Here is a 16,515-nt window from a genome sequence, read left to right as displayed (position 1 = left end):
CACCTTAAACCCCGTTTCCCTTATCTGCAGAAAGGAAAACTGACATGCAAGCAAGCAACATGTTTTAATGCAGTATAAAGGTACAAAACGAGAGGAACATGTCCAGTGCATTATTTCTCTTACAATGAAAATAAACAGATGGCAATAGCAGCTAAAAAAAAACAGTTCTGTTGGACATACCAAATTTCCAAAATTGATCTGGTTCCCTAAGAAATACTAGTTATTCAAAAACATACTCTTTCCATCTTTGCATCACAAAATAACTCTGAATACTTAATAAGCACAAGCCAAAACATTTCTGTAATATCAAAACACCAGTTGAGGAAATCAGCTTTTTAATCATGTATATAATTAAATAGAACCACCCCTCTCCTCTACTCATGCCCAAATACTGTGGGCATAAATATTTGACAGTGCTGAATTATTTTTAGCTTGAGTTATGACAAGTATAATTGTGAATTTAGGATGGGCTTTGCATGCCCAAATAAGAACTTAGCTGTTCTGCAAACAGATCCTTTATATTTATTTTTATAAACAGTGATGATCCTTCATAAAACATTCAATTCATATTACTCTACTGCTAAGTACTCAAATATTCCCTATCTTATCTGATAATGCCAAAGTTTCCTCACACTTTTATTTGTGTGCATTAATATCCTACAATTGGGTGGCCTGATGGCATTAGAGTTAGAATGTGGAGAACAACTTGTTTCTGATCAATCAAAAGTAAGTTTGAAATTAACAGTACACTTGTCAGAGAAGCAAACAAATTAACACAGTGAGAAACTTAAAGAATTGAATGCTATGCACAACAGTCAACAGAGGTAATTCAAGTAAAATTAAGTAGGTTTGCATCCAAATGATTTCACAGTTACAATTTGATTCCTACCTCCTGTTTCAACAATGAGGATAAAAGCAAAACCCTACAGCAAAAGACCGTCAGCTCAGCAAAGAAGCAGGATGTCAAAAAAAAACAAAGCAAACGGTACTTAATGTCAGTTGCTAAATCTGCAATGCTAAGCCAAAGCACCTCTGTCAACTCTATTTTAAACACCTCTACAGGACACACATTCAATGAATCAGGAAGTCGATTCATTGAATCTTCCGGCAAGAAGGTGGCGAGTTCAAACACAGCGACCTCTCAGGGGCAAGCCAAAGGTGCACATTTCTTTTTAAAATGTATTATTTATGATTGTGGGACTATACTGGGCGCCAAGAACTACGTGTTCAGTATGTCAACCATATCAGTGATCTGCTCGTTGTTTGGAGGATCCAGCCGAGATGTCGAAGGAGCAGTCAGCAGTCGGGCCAGAGAAGGAGTAGCCAGCAGATTGACTGGAGAATGAGAAGCTGGCAGACTGGTCAGATGGGTTCGGAGGAGCTGACCTGGTTGCTGCCTACAACTCGAAGGCAACGGAGTTGGTGCGCGAAGGCAGTGTGCAGTGTAACTATGACTGTCTTGGACATTTCTCTTGCAATTGCAAGTCCCTGTTGGACATTGATAACTTAAGATGCTACAGGTCTATTTCCCTTGTTTGGTGGAAAGACAAGCAACAAGGCAGCAGCGTGGCCTCAGTTGTAACAAGGACTAGGCTTAAAGCCGCGGGCTTGCCTGCTGCTACAGTCCAAGTGAGGAGACGCCAGAGGCAGTGTAGCATAGCAATCATGATCAGTTGGGGGTGGGTGGGGGGGCAGCCTCTCCCATTGGTGCTGCCCCCAGTGTTCAACTGGTGGAATGACAGGATGAATTGCCAGGAGCAGTACCGTTAATTTGCATGTTGCTGAGGGTCTTGGACTATACATGTGTTTTCTTGCCTAATGATGTATGCATTTTTTTCCTCGCACTATTTTGAATGTATGTTATGCACCTTGGTCCCAGAGGAATGCTATCTCGTTCAACTGTATCCATGTATGGTTTGAATGATAATTAAAACTTGATTTGATTTGATTTTGAAAAAGTAGGAAATACAACTATACAATTCCAGAAACTAAAATGACAGCTTCTGAATACATTTAATTATTTAGACAAACTGAAATATCAGTCATTCATTACTTGTTACTTGGTTAATTGAACAGAAACTGCAAGACAATTGCTGGACTAACCAAACTTAGAATGTCCCATTTACCATCACAATCAGTGCCTGAATTCTGCTCAGTTGATCTCAACAACCTAAATGAACTTTATTTACATGAAGTCATATTGAAACTTCTGAATACCCCATCCAACCTCTCCACTGCCCCGAAACATAGAGCAACAGACAGGGATGACTATTTACTTTTCAGTAGATTTGACAACTTAATATCAACTCATGGTGTCAGTCCAATATTTCATTAAAACTTACAACATCTAATGGAGAAGAATGGTACTTGTAAGAGAAGCTACTGTAACACTAACAGTCACTCTGAGTGAGCTGCAGATGTCAGTGGCTGCAAATGGAGATGAAGTTCATGGCTCCACAATCTCTAAATCCTTGCATAAAAAGGGAGTTTATGGAAGAGTGGAAAGGAAGAAACCCTGGCTAAAAAAAAATATATCTTTGCCCATCAAGACCTTGCAAAGCTTCATTTAGAAGATACTCTAAAGATGTGGAAGAAGGTCTTCCAGTCAGATGAATCTAAAGTGGAACTTTTCGGCCTCAACACTAAATGGTACTTGTGGTGTAAACCTAATACTGCACATCAACTGGTAATACCATCACTACTGTAAAGTGGAGGTAGCATAATGTTATGGGGATGCTTTTCCACAGCAGGGACCGGAAATCTGGTCAAGATAATTGGGAAGATGAATGCTGCTAAAAACAGAGAGATCCTGGATTATAAAACCTACTACCTGCTCCCCGAAAGCTTAAACTGGGGAGGAAATTCATCTTCCATCAGGACAACAATCCAAGGTATAAGGGGTGATTGATAAGTTTGTGGCCTAAGGTAGAAGGCGTCAATTTTAGAAAACCTAGTTCATTTATTTTTCAACATAGTCCCCTCCTACATTTACACACTTAGTCCAGCGGTCGTGGAGCATACAGGATCCCTTCTTTGTAGAAGTCGGCATCTTGGACTTCAGAAAGTGGTCCACAGCAGGGGTGATTGATAAGTTTGTGGCTTTAGATAAAAGGTACATGCACGTGCAGTTCAACTCTTTGAGTGATTATGCATAAAGTCTGAAGTTAATAACTTTTTTGGTATTTCTATTTCAGAGAATTGAAAATTGCAAGTAAGTGCTCTCTGAGAAAATGGACAACATCGGCCTTTGTGCAGTCATCTGCTACCTCGGTCTCAAGGGCTTATCACCCAAGGAGGTCCACAACGACACGGTGGCAACACTAGAGGAGGGTGAAAAACAAATGTGCTAGATTTTCTAAAATTGACTCCGTCTACCGTAGGCCACGAACTTATCAATCACCCCTCGTACATTGCCAGAGTAATCATGGAGTGGCTTCAGATGAAGGAAATTGATCTCCTTGAGTGGTCAGAATCTTGACCTTAACCCAATCGAACATCTCTGACAAGACTTCAAGATTGCCGTCCACCACCGCTCCCCAAATAACCTGGCACAGCTTGAGTAATTTTGCAATGAAGAATGGGCAAATATTGCTCTATCATGTTGTGCAAAACTAATAGAAGCTTACCAAAAAGACCACTGGCTGTAATAGCTGCAAGAGGTGGTTCATTTAAGTACTGAGCAAAAGAGAATGAATACTTTTGAAATGCTGACACTTCAATTTTTGAATTTTTAGATTTTCATGCTTTACTACTTTTTCCCTGTTTTTGGAGGCTCTTCTGTGAAAAACAGCAGCTTGTGATTCACAACTAAAAACTCTCAGTTAAATTGACCAAAATCTTTGGTTGTAATACTTATGTGAATAATGCATTGGGGGATGAGCACTGTAGTGCTCATGCAGCTTCTCTATCAAAGTATTTGGGTCCACTTTTGCAACTTATGCACTCTATTCAATATTAATAATTAAAGCTACTTTCTTATCATTATGTGCTCAATAAACACCTATGGTATACAAAACAGCCTCTCTGATAGCTTAAGCAGTAGTACCAGTACTTCCAGAGCGTACTTGCCAATTTCTTGTCAAAGCTGGAGAATCATTTTTCAAAATGAAACGACTTTGTTCACTCTCCAAGAATCCAGACCTCCCACCTCACCGATATCATCTGTTGTCTGGCCCCCGACACCTACTAGGCAACACCATATCTTTGAGGCCCGGTCCTTGCATATACAAGCACATATAGATTAATAAAAACACAACTAGACAAATATATATGCATATAGTACATATATACTATATGTATATAGTCCAGACCCCTCAGTTGTCACAACTGTGCTACACCACCCCCAGTAGAGCGTGATGGCTCGGACACCTCTCCTCCGGCAGCTGAAAAGTGACCCTGCAGCTCGAGACCCAAGTCCATTAGTGCAGCTAAAACATCTGCAGTCAGCTACAACAGAGCTTGACTTCTGGTGAGCGAAACTCCGGGAGGGCAGCTCTGACTTTGTTCTGGATGCCACGCCACACTCCTCGGGTGAAGCACAATGACTTTAAGCCCTCACTCTGAGTGGCTCCGAACATGAAACACCATGGCTTCAGGTCTAGTCCTTGAGGACAAAGCCCCCTCTATCCTTGCACCCAATAAATCAGTGAATCGAACTTGCAACATACCAGATTAATCAGCTTTATATCAAATATTAACCAAGTTTTTTCCCCTCTCTAGGGAACTTTCAGACTTCCTTCTACTTATCCAAGCTTTACCTCCTCTAAACATAGCTTAACACATCTTTCATCTGACCTCATCATCATTTGTGTTATACAATTTGTCTGGCTGGCCCTGCACTTTATCACAGATCAGCCTTCACCACTCCTTTTAACTTAATTTTTTCTCAGTTCTAATTAACTCAAAATATTTTACTGTTTCTCTCCTCAAAGTTTCAATACTTTGCTTTCATGACCCTCTTATTCAAACCAAGAAGGTCCAACAATGTGTTAGAATCATCATCAATACAATGGAATCAAGATGTAAATATTCAGTGTCACAATCAAACTTGGTAACCCCATTTACAGACCAAGAAGTTCCAAGCCAATTTCATTCTCGTGAATAACCTCCAAGCGCCTGGAACATATCATCCTCAGTAAAATCAAAGACATGGTAATCCAAAGAAACACAGATAAATCAGGATCAGGTTTAATGTCATTGAAATTTGTTTGTTTTGCAGCAGCATGGTGCAACACTCAAGCCTTCTACGAATCGCTGTGTGTAGTGTGTGGGCCAACTATCGTTAAGTGCAAGGATGTTGCTGCAACACCACTCAACAGCTGATCTACCTCACATTCTATGCTTCCTTGTCACCATCTGCAATTCTGCCAATAGTTGTGTCAATCGCATATTTATAGAAGGCACTTGAGCTGTGGCTAGTCACACAGTCATGGGTGCATAGAGAGTAGAGTAGTGGGCTGAGCACATGTCTTTGAGGAATGAGGAAGTCAAGGATCCAGTTTCAGATGGAGGAACTGAGGCCCAGGCTTTGGAACTTGTTGATTAGGACCTGGGGGTATGACTGTGTTGAACACTGAGCTGTAATCAATAAACAGCAGCCTGATGTAGATATTGTTATTGTCCAGGTGATCCAAAGCCAAGTGGAGAACCAGTGAGATTGCACCCACTGTAAACCTATATTGTTAGGCAAATTGCTGCCAGCCCTGGTCCTTGCTTAGACAGTAGTTGATTCTGGCTATGACCAGCCCCCCAGAGCACTTCATTACAGTAGATGTGAGTGCAACTGGGTTCAATTTAGATTCAAAAGCATTTGTTGCTATCAACTTTCAAGTCTGCCTTACTTCACAACATACAACAAGTGGAACTCTAAGTTTATATTTCAGTGTTGTAGAGAACACCGTAACAATAAAGATACCATGTTTTCAATAAGATCCGAAAATAAGGATACACATAAGGAAAAGGAGCAGAATTAGGCCGTTTGATCATGGCTGATTTATTTCCTTCTGTACAGTGAATTCCACAGATTCACCCCTCTGCCCTAAACTTCCTTCTCATTTGTGCTAAAGAGACATCCTTCTACTCTGAAGCTGTAGCCTCTGGTCCTAGACTCTTTAGGAAATATCCTCTCCAGGTCCACTATCTCGGCCTTTCAATATTTGATAGGTTTTAATGAGATTCCCATTCATTCTTCTAAACTCCAGCGAGTACAGGCCCAGAGCCATCTAATGCTTCTTGCATGTTAATCCTTCCATTCCCAGGATCAATCTCCAATGCCAGCACATCCTTCCTTAGATATGGGCCCCAAAATTCCTCAGATACTCCAAATGTAGTTTGACCAATGTCTTAAAAGCCCAGGTATGGGTGAAAGCAAAGGTCTATAATAAAGGATAGTCCTGGAAAGTTGAGTTTTAAATGTTCTAAAGTAAGACACATCAACTAAGACAAACAAGTCAAATAATCAAAATCCCATAGTATATTGTCAATCGAGATACAAGAAAGCTCTGTAAATGTTGGACCCTTCCTAGCAACTGCCTAGCAACTCCTGATTTAACCTAAACTAATCAGAGGGCAATTTACAATGACCAATTAACCTATCAACCTCAAGTTGTTTTGTCAAATATTTAATGCTTAAATAGTTCCAAATTTTCTGAAATAGTTTTAAGTGTGAATGGTCTGTGAGTTTTAAAATGCTGCTTGAAGTGCAGCAACTAGAGTTCATTTTGATTTGGACAAAGAAAAGGAATGTGAGAGTGAGAAGTGAATGAGAGAATGAGAACAAAGCCATGTTTGTTAAATCTGTATTCGGAGAATGGGCACCTCTGGAATAGGATGTGACCAGTTAGAAGATTCTGTTATTTTCTATGAAATAAACGTGCAGGACCTCCTGTTCAAACAAGCCTTGCCTCTTTAAGAAGTTACATGACTGTGTGAGAGCCCCACCAATCCATTTTTTAAATTTGGAATCTGTGTTAAAATGTTTTTAAAATGAGGAAATTAACTGTTTATTCCAATTTTTTTTCCATTACTTATTTGCAAAGGTTCTATTGAAGAATTCTCATTTCCTTTTTGCTTTTAGGTTGTGTTCTTTCTTTCCTTCAGAATTGATATGGTTGAGAGCAAGAGATGCCCAGATTCCACACTAGCTAAAAATATCCAACTGTAAAAGTGTCTAGAAATGAGATTTCCACATGTTTAAAAGAAATTGACATTTCAGGAAATTCATAATCAGCATATTATCAAATTGAGAATTTGAAATTGGTATTTTGGGAGGTAGCTTTGAATATTTGGGGAGTAATCTTAAATGTTAATTTTCTGAACAAAAATGACTTCTTTAAAGGATTATTGTCAATGTACTAATTAAATTTTAAGAGTTCTTCTAGAAAGCTTGTTTTTGAAGTAATTACAGTGTAAAATATAAATGAGCAGCTAGGATTCGGGTTGGCACATCATCATCAGCCGAAGAGCCTGAACTGTGCAGTACTGTTTTATGTTCTATTTCTGTCACTTGTAATCCAAATCTTCAAGTTCACTACACGTCTGGTGAAATGCAAAATGAAGTTTCAGCTTAGATCAGGGCTAGATCACTCGGCAGCAACCCATTACTAACCATAGGAAACCAGGAAGAGGGTCAGTGCACTACCTATCTCATTACAAGAAACATAAATAATGGAACCCTTACTTGTCATTGGACCATTCTTAATGGAAGCAGCACTATGGATGTACGGCAACAGAAATGAGAACACAGAAAACATGGACAGAGTGTGAGCAAAGTGATGGAATGTTATAATGAAGGCTTGTTCTGGGAGTTAGACATTTACTGGGATATATCAGAATAGAAATATATTTGGAAAACAGATAGAAAGTTAAGGGTTAAGACACCAAGTTCCACAACAGCTTGTACAGCAAGTCCCAATGTTGTAGCTATACAAGACATTGCAAAACCGCACTTGGAATATGTGTAGTTCTGGCAGCATACTGCAGGAAGGATGTGTTTTCAGCTAGAGAGGGTGCATAGAAGATGCCCAAGGATCTTTTTGGGACCAGAGTGATTTGATTATAAGGAGACACTAAATAGGCTAGGAATGTTTTCCCTGCTAGCTCAGAAAGGAAAATTGGTTGGATAGGCAAATTGGGCAATAGGCTCCCATTTCTGTGTTGGTTAACTCTGACTCTATTTAAAATGTAAATTAATGATGTTGCCATTATGATGTATTTCCATGGTAACTTGAAGATAACCTGGAGAAACAAGTGACAAAAATGAAGTTTCAATTCCAATTATACCCACCAAACATTGCTGGTAAATTAACATCTGGAAAATAGACAATAACCTTCAATAACCTTTGAGCAAATGTAAGATAATCTGTGTGCACATTAAAGAATGAATCCAGTAAAATATCAGTAGGATCTGGCCAAGCAATAAAGCTACCTTGAGCTCATCACTGCCTGTGGAATCAGACAGCTTAATGAGCATATTTAAAGAAAAAAAGTTGAAACCGAATATCTCAGAAATTAAGATTCAAAACATTGGTATTTCAAAGAATCACTAGGTCACATACTGTGAACATGAAAATACTGACTTTGACCAGGTAAATTATTGATATCAAAATGCTTCAAGGACTGAACAAGGAAGCTCTCAATTCATCCACTTTCTTCCAAAGTATTCACTTTATACTTCAGTCAATTCCACCACAATTAACCCATGAGGACTTTAATAAGCCCAATCTTTTATCCAACTCACCTCTCACAACTTGTTTGTACAATGTTTGTGTTCATAGTCTCTGTAGTAATTGCATACAATATTATTTCTTATAAACATGATCATCCACCTACAGTACATTGTAATAAAGCCTCAATTCCACACCACAATTTTTCATCATGATATAATTCTTTATTATTCTGCAGTCACTTCAATACAATAAACTAGTCAATGCCATTTAGATTTCTCAAAGGGAGTTCTTTCAGATAAGAATTTAAACCAAGGTTCTTCCTGCACTCAGGAGAATGTGAACAATCCTACAGTGATTTTTAAAAGAACAAGCAAGTCTACAATTCTGTCCCTTAACAAGCATCATTTAGAAAACATGGATGATCAGCATTACACTGTTTCTTGTGGGAACAGTATGTGGCACTTTCCAGTTTATAACAGCAAGAGCATTTCATTGGCTGGAAGGCATCTTGAGATTGCGAAAGGTGCTATATAAAATTGGTATACCCACTGGAAAACTAAATTTGGAATCACAGCATTCTGCATGAATACAAATACCCAACCATCCTGCAAAACTGAAGAGGTACATTCAGGCACAAACAGTTGTTTGCAGTGATTGCCTTCAACAACTTCCTCACATCTCAATGCATTAATAAAATGGGAGCAAATGCAATTGAATTATACCTTTTGAAGAGATGCATCTCTATTTTGAGACTAACTCTACCATTTCTGAACTCATCGTTTGTTTATCACCTGCTTTTTATCTTGCACTCATATTGAATTAATCATGACCAACCCCACATTTTTTCAACTCTACCATTTACAGTTCAAATTAAAGACTTCTCGCACATTTGTTCAGCTGTTCAGAGTCTCTAGTATTTTAGGTTTTCTGTCCAGATGTGCAGTTCCTGCAGCATTTTGCCTGGGAGTATAAATTCTGTTGTAAAATAGTGCTGCTTGCCTAGGAAATAGTTTACTAATCAAACATAAATGTTAACTCGCATTTGCTTCATACCAAAACCCTTCTTTGGTAATGCAAGTCCAGCTTGGACTGAAAAAATATTTTGCAAAGGACTCCAAATCATAAAGCACAACTTGCTGCATTCCTGTCAACTCAAGAAATATTTCTCCAGATCTCAGGAAACAAATTGTCTATTTTTAAAGAAGATAAACAGAGAGACATATTCAAAAGACAAATATACTCGTCCTTCAGGGCATAAAATGAACTATGGCAAAGTTCTCCATATGACTTTCATTGTTCTTTTAGAAGAAAAAAAAATTAAAAACTGGTTTGACAGAACTAACAATACTGATTCAATTGTCAATGTTGTTAAGGTATTGTTAAATGATTGGTTAAAATACCAAGCAAAAATAAATAATCAGTTAATATTATTATTAATATCCTCCAACTACATCTCAATGGTTTTCTCAAACTATATCCTGTTTAAATTTAGAAAAAATTAGAAGTGGTACCTTTAATTCCTCGGTTAAATTTGAAGAAACTTGGAGGCCATTTATCTAATACTTTCACAGAATGTAATTTGACCTTTTCCGATTCCTTTATATTATTCATTAATTTGAGTAGAGGAGCGGAGTTGACGACACTAATAATTTTTTTGATGTAATAGAATAACCCAGCTTGGTTTTTTTAAAGTCTAGGTTTAGTTGTGTTTAGTATATTTTGGTTTTGTTTTTTCAATTTGGGTTTTTTTTTCCCCATCTTTTTATTTTTTCTGGTATCCTGCTTATATTTAGGGTTTGGGAGGTCTATTATATGCTGTTACCTATAGTTTTACTTATGTGTTAACTGTCAACAATGTAATCTCACTCCCTTTGTACTATTATGACTTATGTATCTGTTTTTGAAAGATTCAATAAAAAGACTGAAAAAGAAAAGTTAATATTGATTATTATTCAGAGATTTAAATGAATGAAACTACTTGCAGATGAATGGATTTTTGTTTAAAACCTCAAATGCAAAGACTAATGTTCAAATGTTGAACAATGCCCAACACACTTCAAAGGTCCAGACTCAAGAAAGAAATTCTAAGAACTTTTCAAAACAGTCTTTAAAAAGAGAGGATGAGCAAAGTAGAGTGTGAATAGGAGAGGATGCTCTCAATTAGCAAAGCATGCAAATATCTAGCTGCAATAAACAAAAAATATGCATGAGATTTATGAGAAGATCATGAAATTTCATTAATATTTGTGATATCAACAACCAATAACCTGCACCCTTCAACGTGAACTCTGGAGATATAAAAGGTGGTATTAGTGACCCATTTACTAAGTATCAAGATATTTCCATCTGAAATTTTAAAAAATGGAAAGAACAAGTTCCTGTCTGTGCAGTTGCTTTCATGACCTCAGAATATTTTACCTTAAAGCTTAGGCAGGAAAACTGAATAACTATTCAATTAGGTTTTCATTTTGATTAATAAACAAATAAACTTTGTATTATACCATTATATTTTTATGGGAACTAAAGAGATCTTCAGAGGCACGGTTGATTTGCAAGGTGACATCTCAGAAGAAAATTACAGTGCTACATTGATAATGAAAACTACAATGTGCACCATCTTCATAATTACCACTTTCTGACACAGACGTGTATCTTTTCATATGTGCCAGAAAAATTAGCCACTTCAGGAAAAAGAATTTATTTTACACAGATAATAAGACAACTAATTGCACCAATTCCATAAAGTTTATATGAAGAAAGCACAGCATAATTTTTATTTCCCGATCAAAACTCCTCAACAAAATCCATCACTGAAAATCACCAAAATCCTTAAAATCCACTTGAAGGGCAAAAGAATGAACAGCTCTGATGAAAGATTTCTGACCTGAAGTTCTTTCAAATCTGTCGTCTAACTTAACTCTCTCTTTCCACAAATGCTGCCTGACCTGCTGAGCTACCCAGCATTTTCTGGTTTTATTTCAAATTTCCAGAATCTATAGTTTATTTTTATTTTCCCATCAGTATTTTGTCTATTTTAATGAGACCTCTCATTTGCCAAATCTCTTTTGAATACAGGCCTCTCTTCACCTCATACTCCCACCATCATGAATAATTTCAACAAGGGTCTTGGACCAGTTGCTGCCTGATATGCAGATGTTTCCAACATTCAGACATTGTATTGTGCATGCAACAGCACAGCCTGACAACAAAGGTAAACCCATAAGATATAGGAACAGAGTTAGGCCATTTGGCCCATCGAGTCTGCTCCAGTATTTCATCATGGCTAATCTAATTTTCCTCTTATCCCCAGTCTCCTGCCTTCTCCCCATATCTCTTCATGCCCTGACTAATCAAGAATCTATCAACCTTTGCCTTAAATATAAAGACTTGGCCTCCGCTACTGCCCATAGCAAAGAATCTCACAGATTACCACTCCCTGGTTAAAGAAATTCCTCCTCATCTCCATTCTAAAATTACACCACTCTGTTCTGAGACTGTGTTCTCTGGTCCTAGACTCTCCCACCATAGGGAACATCCTCCCACCCTCACTCTATTAAGCCTTAACCTTCCAGTGGACTACAGGATTTGGCTCGGATAATATAAATGATATCTAGTTCTACTCTAAACATGTAGATCTAAAGCTACATTTTTGAATATCTCAACTGGTAGGAAGTCCAATATCTTAAGCAAGACGTGCTCAAAACAACACCATCTGACCTTCAAGGAGCTGTATTTTTAATGTTTCTACATACAAAAATAAACTTCCAGTTTTTAAATGACGCCAGAAATATTCATAATTCCAGGCAATGCTGTCTGCAGTACTTCAGTACTTCAGCTACTCAGAATCCTTTAAACATCCCCAGTCCTGCCAAACGATGCGTTTCTTTTCAACGTAAAACATTGAGGGACTTCCTTTGACATAGAATTGTAAATCAAAAACAAATCTAGGACTCAGAGTACTTAAATAGTCTTGATCTCTCTGCTGAAATAAATCTCACAAATAAGCGACTGAACAAACAAACCACCACTGAGCAATAAAACATATTTTGCAATCTAGCAGGCAGTAAAACTGAACTAAAAGCAAAACCAGCAACTATCAGCTTTACTTACGTTTCAAAACAACGGTCCACGTTATCGGACATAAGAAGGAGCATACACAGCTGTTCCAATGCTATCAGCTGCATGTCCCTTTCGTCGCCCTGGCCCATCTGCAGCCATTCTAACAACGTATCGGGGTCCACATCGGCCATGCTGAGGCCGCTTCAATATGTAATTGTATTCCCAGTGTTCTTCTCTCGAGTTAAAGGGACTGGCAGATAAGAAAGTCACTGGAGAGAGACAGATGACCGTAAATTCACGATTAGTGAAAACAAACCTGATCGATAGCAAACTAATCGTTAACATCAACTCTTCACATACAACTGTCTTACAGCTTTAAACAGCTAACATGAAAGGTTAGCAGAAAGTAATTTTCACCCGAAATTGATGCACCACTCCCCTCCCCCATGCTCTCCTCAGGTCGAAGTCGCCATTTAAGTAACAGCTCAGGACTGGATTCGACTGCACTGTCACTTTAATTGGACAGCCAGGCTCAGCCTCCGGCCGCCCAGTAACGTCGGAACCAACACACAGGCCCAGGCCTGGCCTCCGGGACACTCACCGCAGCTCTGGCGGAAGGTCGTGACCGCGCTGCCAGCCGAACTGGTGGACCTCTCTCGACTTACGGGAAGAAAAAACCTGAGTCACCGAGCAGCAGCACCGCCGCCTTCCCCGCACACAAAGAGCCGAGTCCGGGACAAGCCTCGGCCACCGCGGTCTCGGAGCGGCCGCTTATCGGCCAGGTCGTTACGACCCGGCGGCGAGAAGGGGTACTCCCGCCGAGGAGGCCTGACTGCCGACCGCCGGTGCCGCGCTAGGCCCCCGGAGAGGCGATGAAGACGTGAAGGGCAACCAGCGGGTCGGACCGGGCCTCCCCTTCCCGGGAGCCCGACACCTTCCCCATTTTCCACTTCACTCACCGGCTCTCGGAGTCCAGACCAACTGCGGTCTTATCTTCGGCCTGGAGCTCGCCGCAGCCCTCCTGACCGTATCCCTCACCGGGTCCCAGGGATTGGATAAATGGTACGAGGCCGAAACAGCGTCCGATCCTGCGGCCGGCCCCGGTCTCTCGGGCACGTAATGCAGTTGCGGCGGAGGCGCAGTGTCGGCTCCTTCCTCTCCGATCAGGGAGCGTCGCAAATAGCCGCTGTCGCCCTCAAGCGTCAAACTGGCGCTTTTTGTGAGGTGTTTGATTTTTGAAAACTGTTTTCTCGCTTTTCCCTTTCTCGATAACCATTCCGCTGGATGGTGTAATAGCCGGCCTCAGCCATAAGACGAATAATTACCTCCATGTATGACGAAACGATACTTTGTCCTTTCCCCTTGATTCCAGCGAAAATGATTCTCTTTTCAAGTTTCTGTCTGCATCCTATCTGCTCTCACGCCGCCTTTAATCACATCAGTGCTTTTGTAACATTTCCCTTCAGTTGCCTTCTGGCACTTACCAGCATCTGTCGCATTTCACACGGGTTAACCTCTCGTTTTTCACCAAGCAGAGGAATTTAGGATCCTACTGACACAAATGAACAAAATCAGCCGTCTTCCTACATCCATTTTCAATGCAACATTCAAGATGATTGTCGATATCTTCATAGTTTCTAACTTGTTGGAGTAGCAAAATCGTTTCATTTTTCTCTCCCGTCCATTTCTGGCACCTCCCAGTCTGAATGCTTGAAACCACAGTGAGCAAAGCAGTTCTGAATTGTCTTAATGCTTATTTCTCGCCAATTATAACCATATTACAATTACAGCACGGAAACAGGCCATCTCAGCACTTCTAGTCCGTGCCGAACACTTACTCTCACCTAGTCCTACTGACCCTCCATTCTTTTCCTGTCCATATACCTATCCAATTTTACTTTAAATGACAATACCGAACCTGCCTCTACCACTTCTACTGGAAGCTCGTTCCACACAGCTACCACTCTCTGAGTAAAGAAATTCCCCCTCGTGTTACCCTTAAACTTTTGCCCTCTAACTCAACATGTCCTCTTGTTTAAATCTCCCCTACTCTCAATGGAAAAAGCCTATCCACGTCAACTCTATCTATCCCCCTCATAATTTTAAATACCTCTATCAAGTCCCCCCTCAACCTTCTACGCTCCAAAGAATAAAGGCCTAACTTGTTCATCCTTTCCCTGTAACTTAGATGCTGAAACCCAGGTAACATTCTAGTAAATCTTCTCTGTACTCTCTCTATTTTGTTGACATCTTTCCTATAATATATTATCAGTGACAAAAATCACTACCTTTTGAACGCAATTGATGCTTTTGAAAATAATTTGCTCTAAGCACTGTGTAGTGTCTTAACAGCCACATAGGTACATGTGACTGACGCTAGTTAGAAACAATCTCCTGCCCCAATTTTAGCAGCATAATGTCCCCAGTAAACTAAGGGAATCCTGGCAGTTTTCTCAATTATTGTTCTTTAAGACGTCCCAAATAAGCGGTTGCCCCAATTAACCGATGGCCCAATTAACTAGAATCCACTGTATTGAAATGCACTTTGCATCTGCAACAGGGGAGATAAAATGATGAGGAGAAAAGACTAAGATTTAATTGCTGTTACAAGATGTGGCTTCAGTAACCTTAGATGGGAACCAGTTCATCCAGAGTGCTTGGGAGAGGCAAACAAAAAAACAACAAAAGCTGAGGTGGCAGTATTTGTAAGGAATGATATGATTTCTGAAAGAATCTTAGCTTTAGGTGGAGCTAAGAAGCAGGGACGGAAACGTAAAGCTGAGAGATATTCATATGCTTCTGAATAGCAGTTGTGATTGACAGCATAGTTACAAACAGAAGAGAAGCATTTGGTCTCCTTCCCTTAAAATGGATATACTTGCAACAGAAGATTGTAGTGAAGATTCATCAGACTTGTTTCTGGGATGTCATAGGATGAGAGATCAAGTAAACTACTTTTTTGTTCACTAGAATTTGGAAGAATGAAAGGTGATTTCATTGGAATGTACAAAATTCTTAGAAAGTTCCATGGGCTAGATTTGGGGAGGATGTTTCCCCTAGTTAAGGACTTAGAACAAGGAGTTACTGTTTAAAATAAGAGGCAATCTATTCTGGACTGAAATTAATTTTTCACAGGCTGAAAGATTTTGAAAGTCTCCGCCTCAAAGAGAGTTGAGGCAGAATCGACGAGCATGTTCAAGATAAAAATTGATACATTTAAACACCAGGTTTAGGTGAAAATTTATCTCGAAAGAACACAAAACAAAACAAGAAATTTCATGTGAATTAAATTTTATTGGACTTTGATGGGGTGGATGGCAGCAAATATTTCCTCAAAGCAGAAGAATGGGTTTAGGATTTGGTCAGTCACTAGATAAGCATAGGCATGCCAAGGCCTAAAAGGGCACAGATCACATGTTGGTAAATAGGATTCATATAGATAAATAATTAACAGTTAGCATTGATGTGGCAGTGCAGGCAAAACTGTTTTTGTGCTCTATGACTCCATACTCTAATCCACTGCTTAATGTAGTAGTTAATGGTTAGGGGCTTTAAAACAATGCGTGTTAGTATTTTAATAATATAGAGAAAGTTCATACAGCAAAAAATTTAGACTTTATACTTACAAGTTTACAATTTTTTTCAATGTACAGTGGCATGCAGAAGTTTGGGCACCCCTGGTCAAAATTTCTGTTACTGTGAATAGTTAAGTGAGTAGAGGACAAACTGATCTCCAAAAGTCATGAAGTTAAAGATGAAACATTCTTTTCAACATTTTAAGCAAGATTAG

General features: G+C 39.3%; 1 protein-coding gene across 5 annotated transcripts in view; it reads right to left on the bottom strand.

The window, feature by feature from the left end:
* Nucleotides 1-14,177, bottom strand: part of hectd1 (HECT domain containing 1) — a 92,715-nt gene extending 78,538 nt beyond the window's left edge. For 3 of the 5 annotated variants that reach the window (XM_073040063.1, XM_073040066.1, XM_073040065.1), the window contains exons 1-2: nucleotides 13,685-14,177; nucleotides 12,777-12,994 (exon numbers count right to left, since the gene is read on the bottom strand). In XM_073040063.1, the coding sequence (XP_072896164.1) occupies nucleotides 12,777-12,916 (140 nt within the window). In that variant the 5' untranslated portion in view covers nucleotides 12,917-12,994; nucleotides 13,685-14,177. The remainder of the gene's footprint in view (nucleotides 1-12,776; nucleotides 12,995-13,684) is intronic. The other 2 variants (XM_073040064.1, XM_073040067.1) reach the window with 2 other exon arrangements.
* Nucleotides 14,178-16,515: the final 2,338 nt, after the last annotated feature.

Source organism: Hemitrygon akajei, chromosome 3 (genome assembly GCF_048418815.1).
Source record: "Hemitrygon akajei chromosome 3, sHemAka1.3, whole genome shotgun sequence".
NCBI lineage: Eukaryota > Metazoa > Chordata > Chondrichthyes > Myliobatiformes > Dasyatidae > Hemitrygon > Hemitrygon akajei.
The sequence above is the reverse complement of the archived record's forward strand: the minus strand, read 5'-3'. Positions and strand labels throughout refer to the sequence as shown.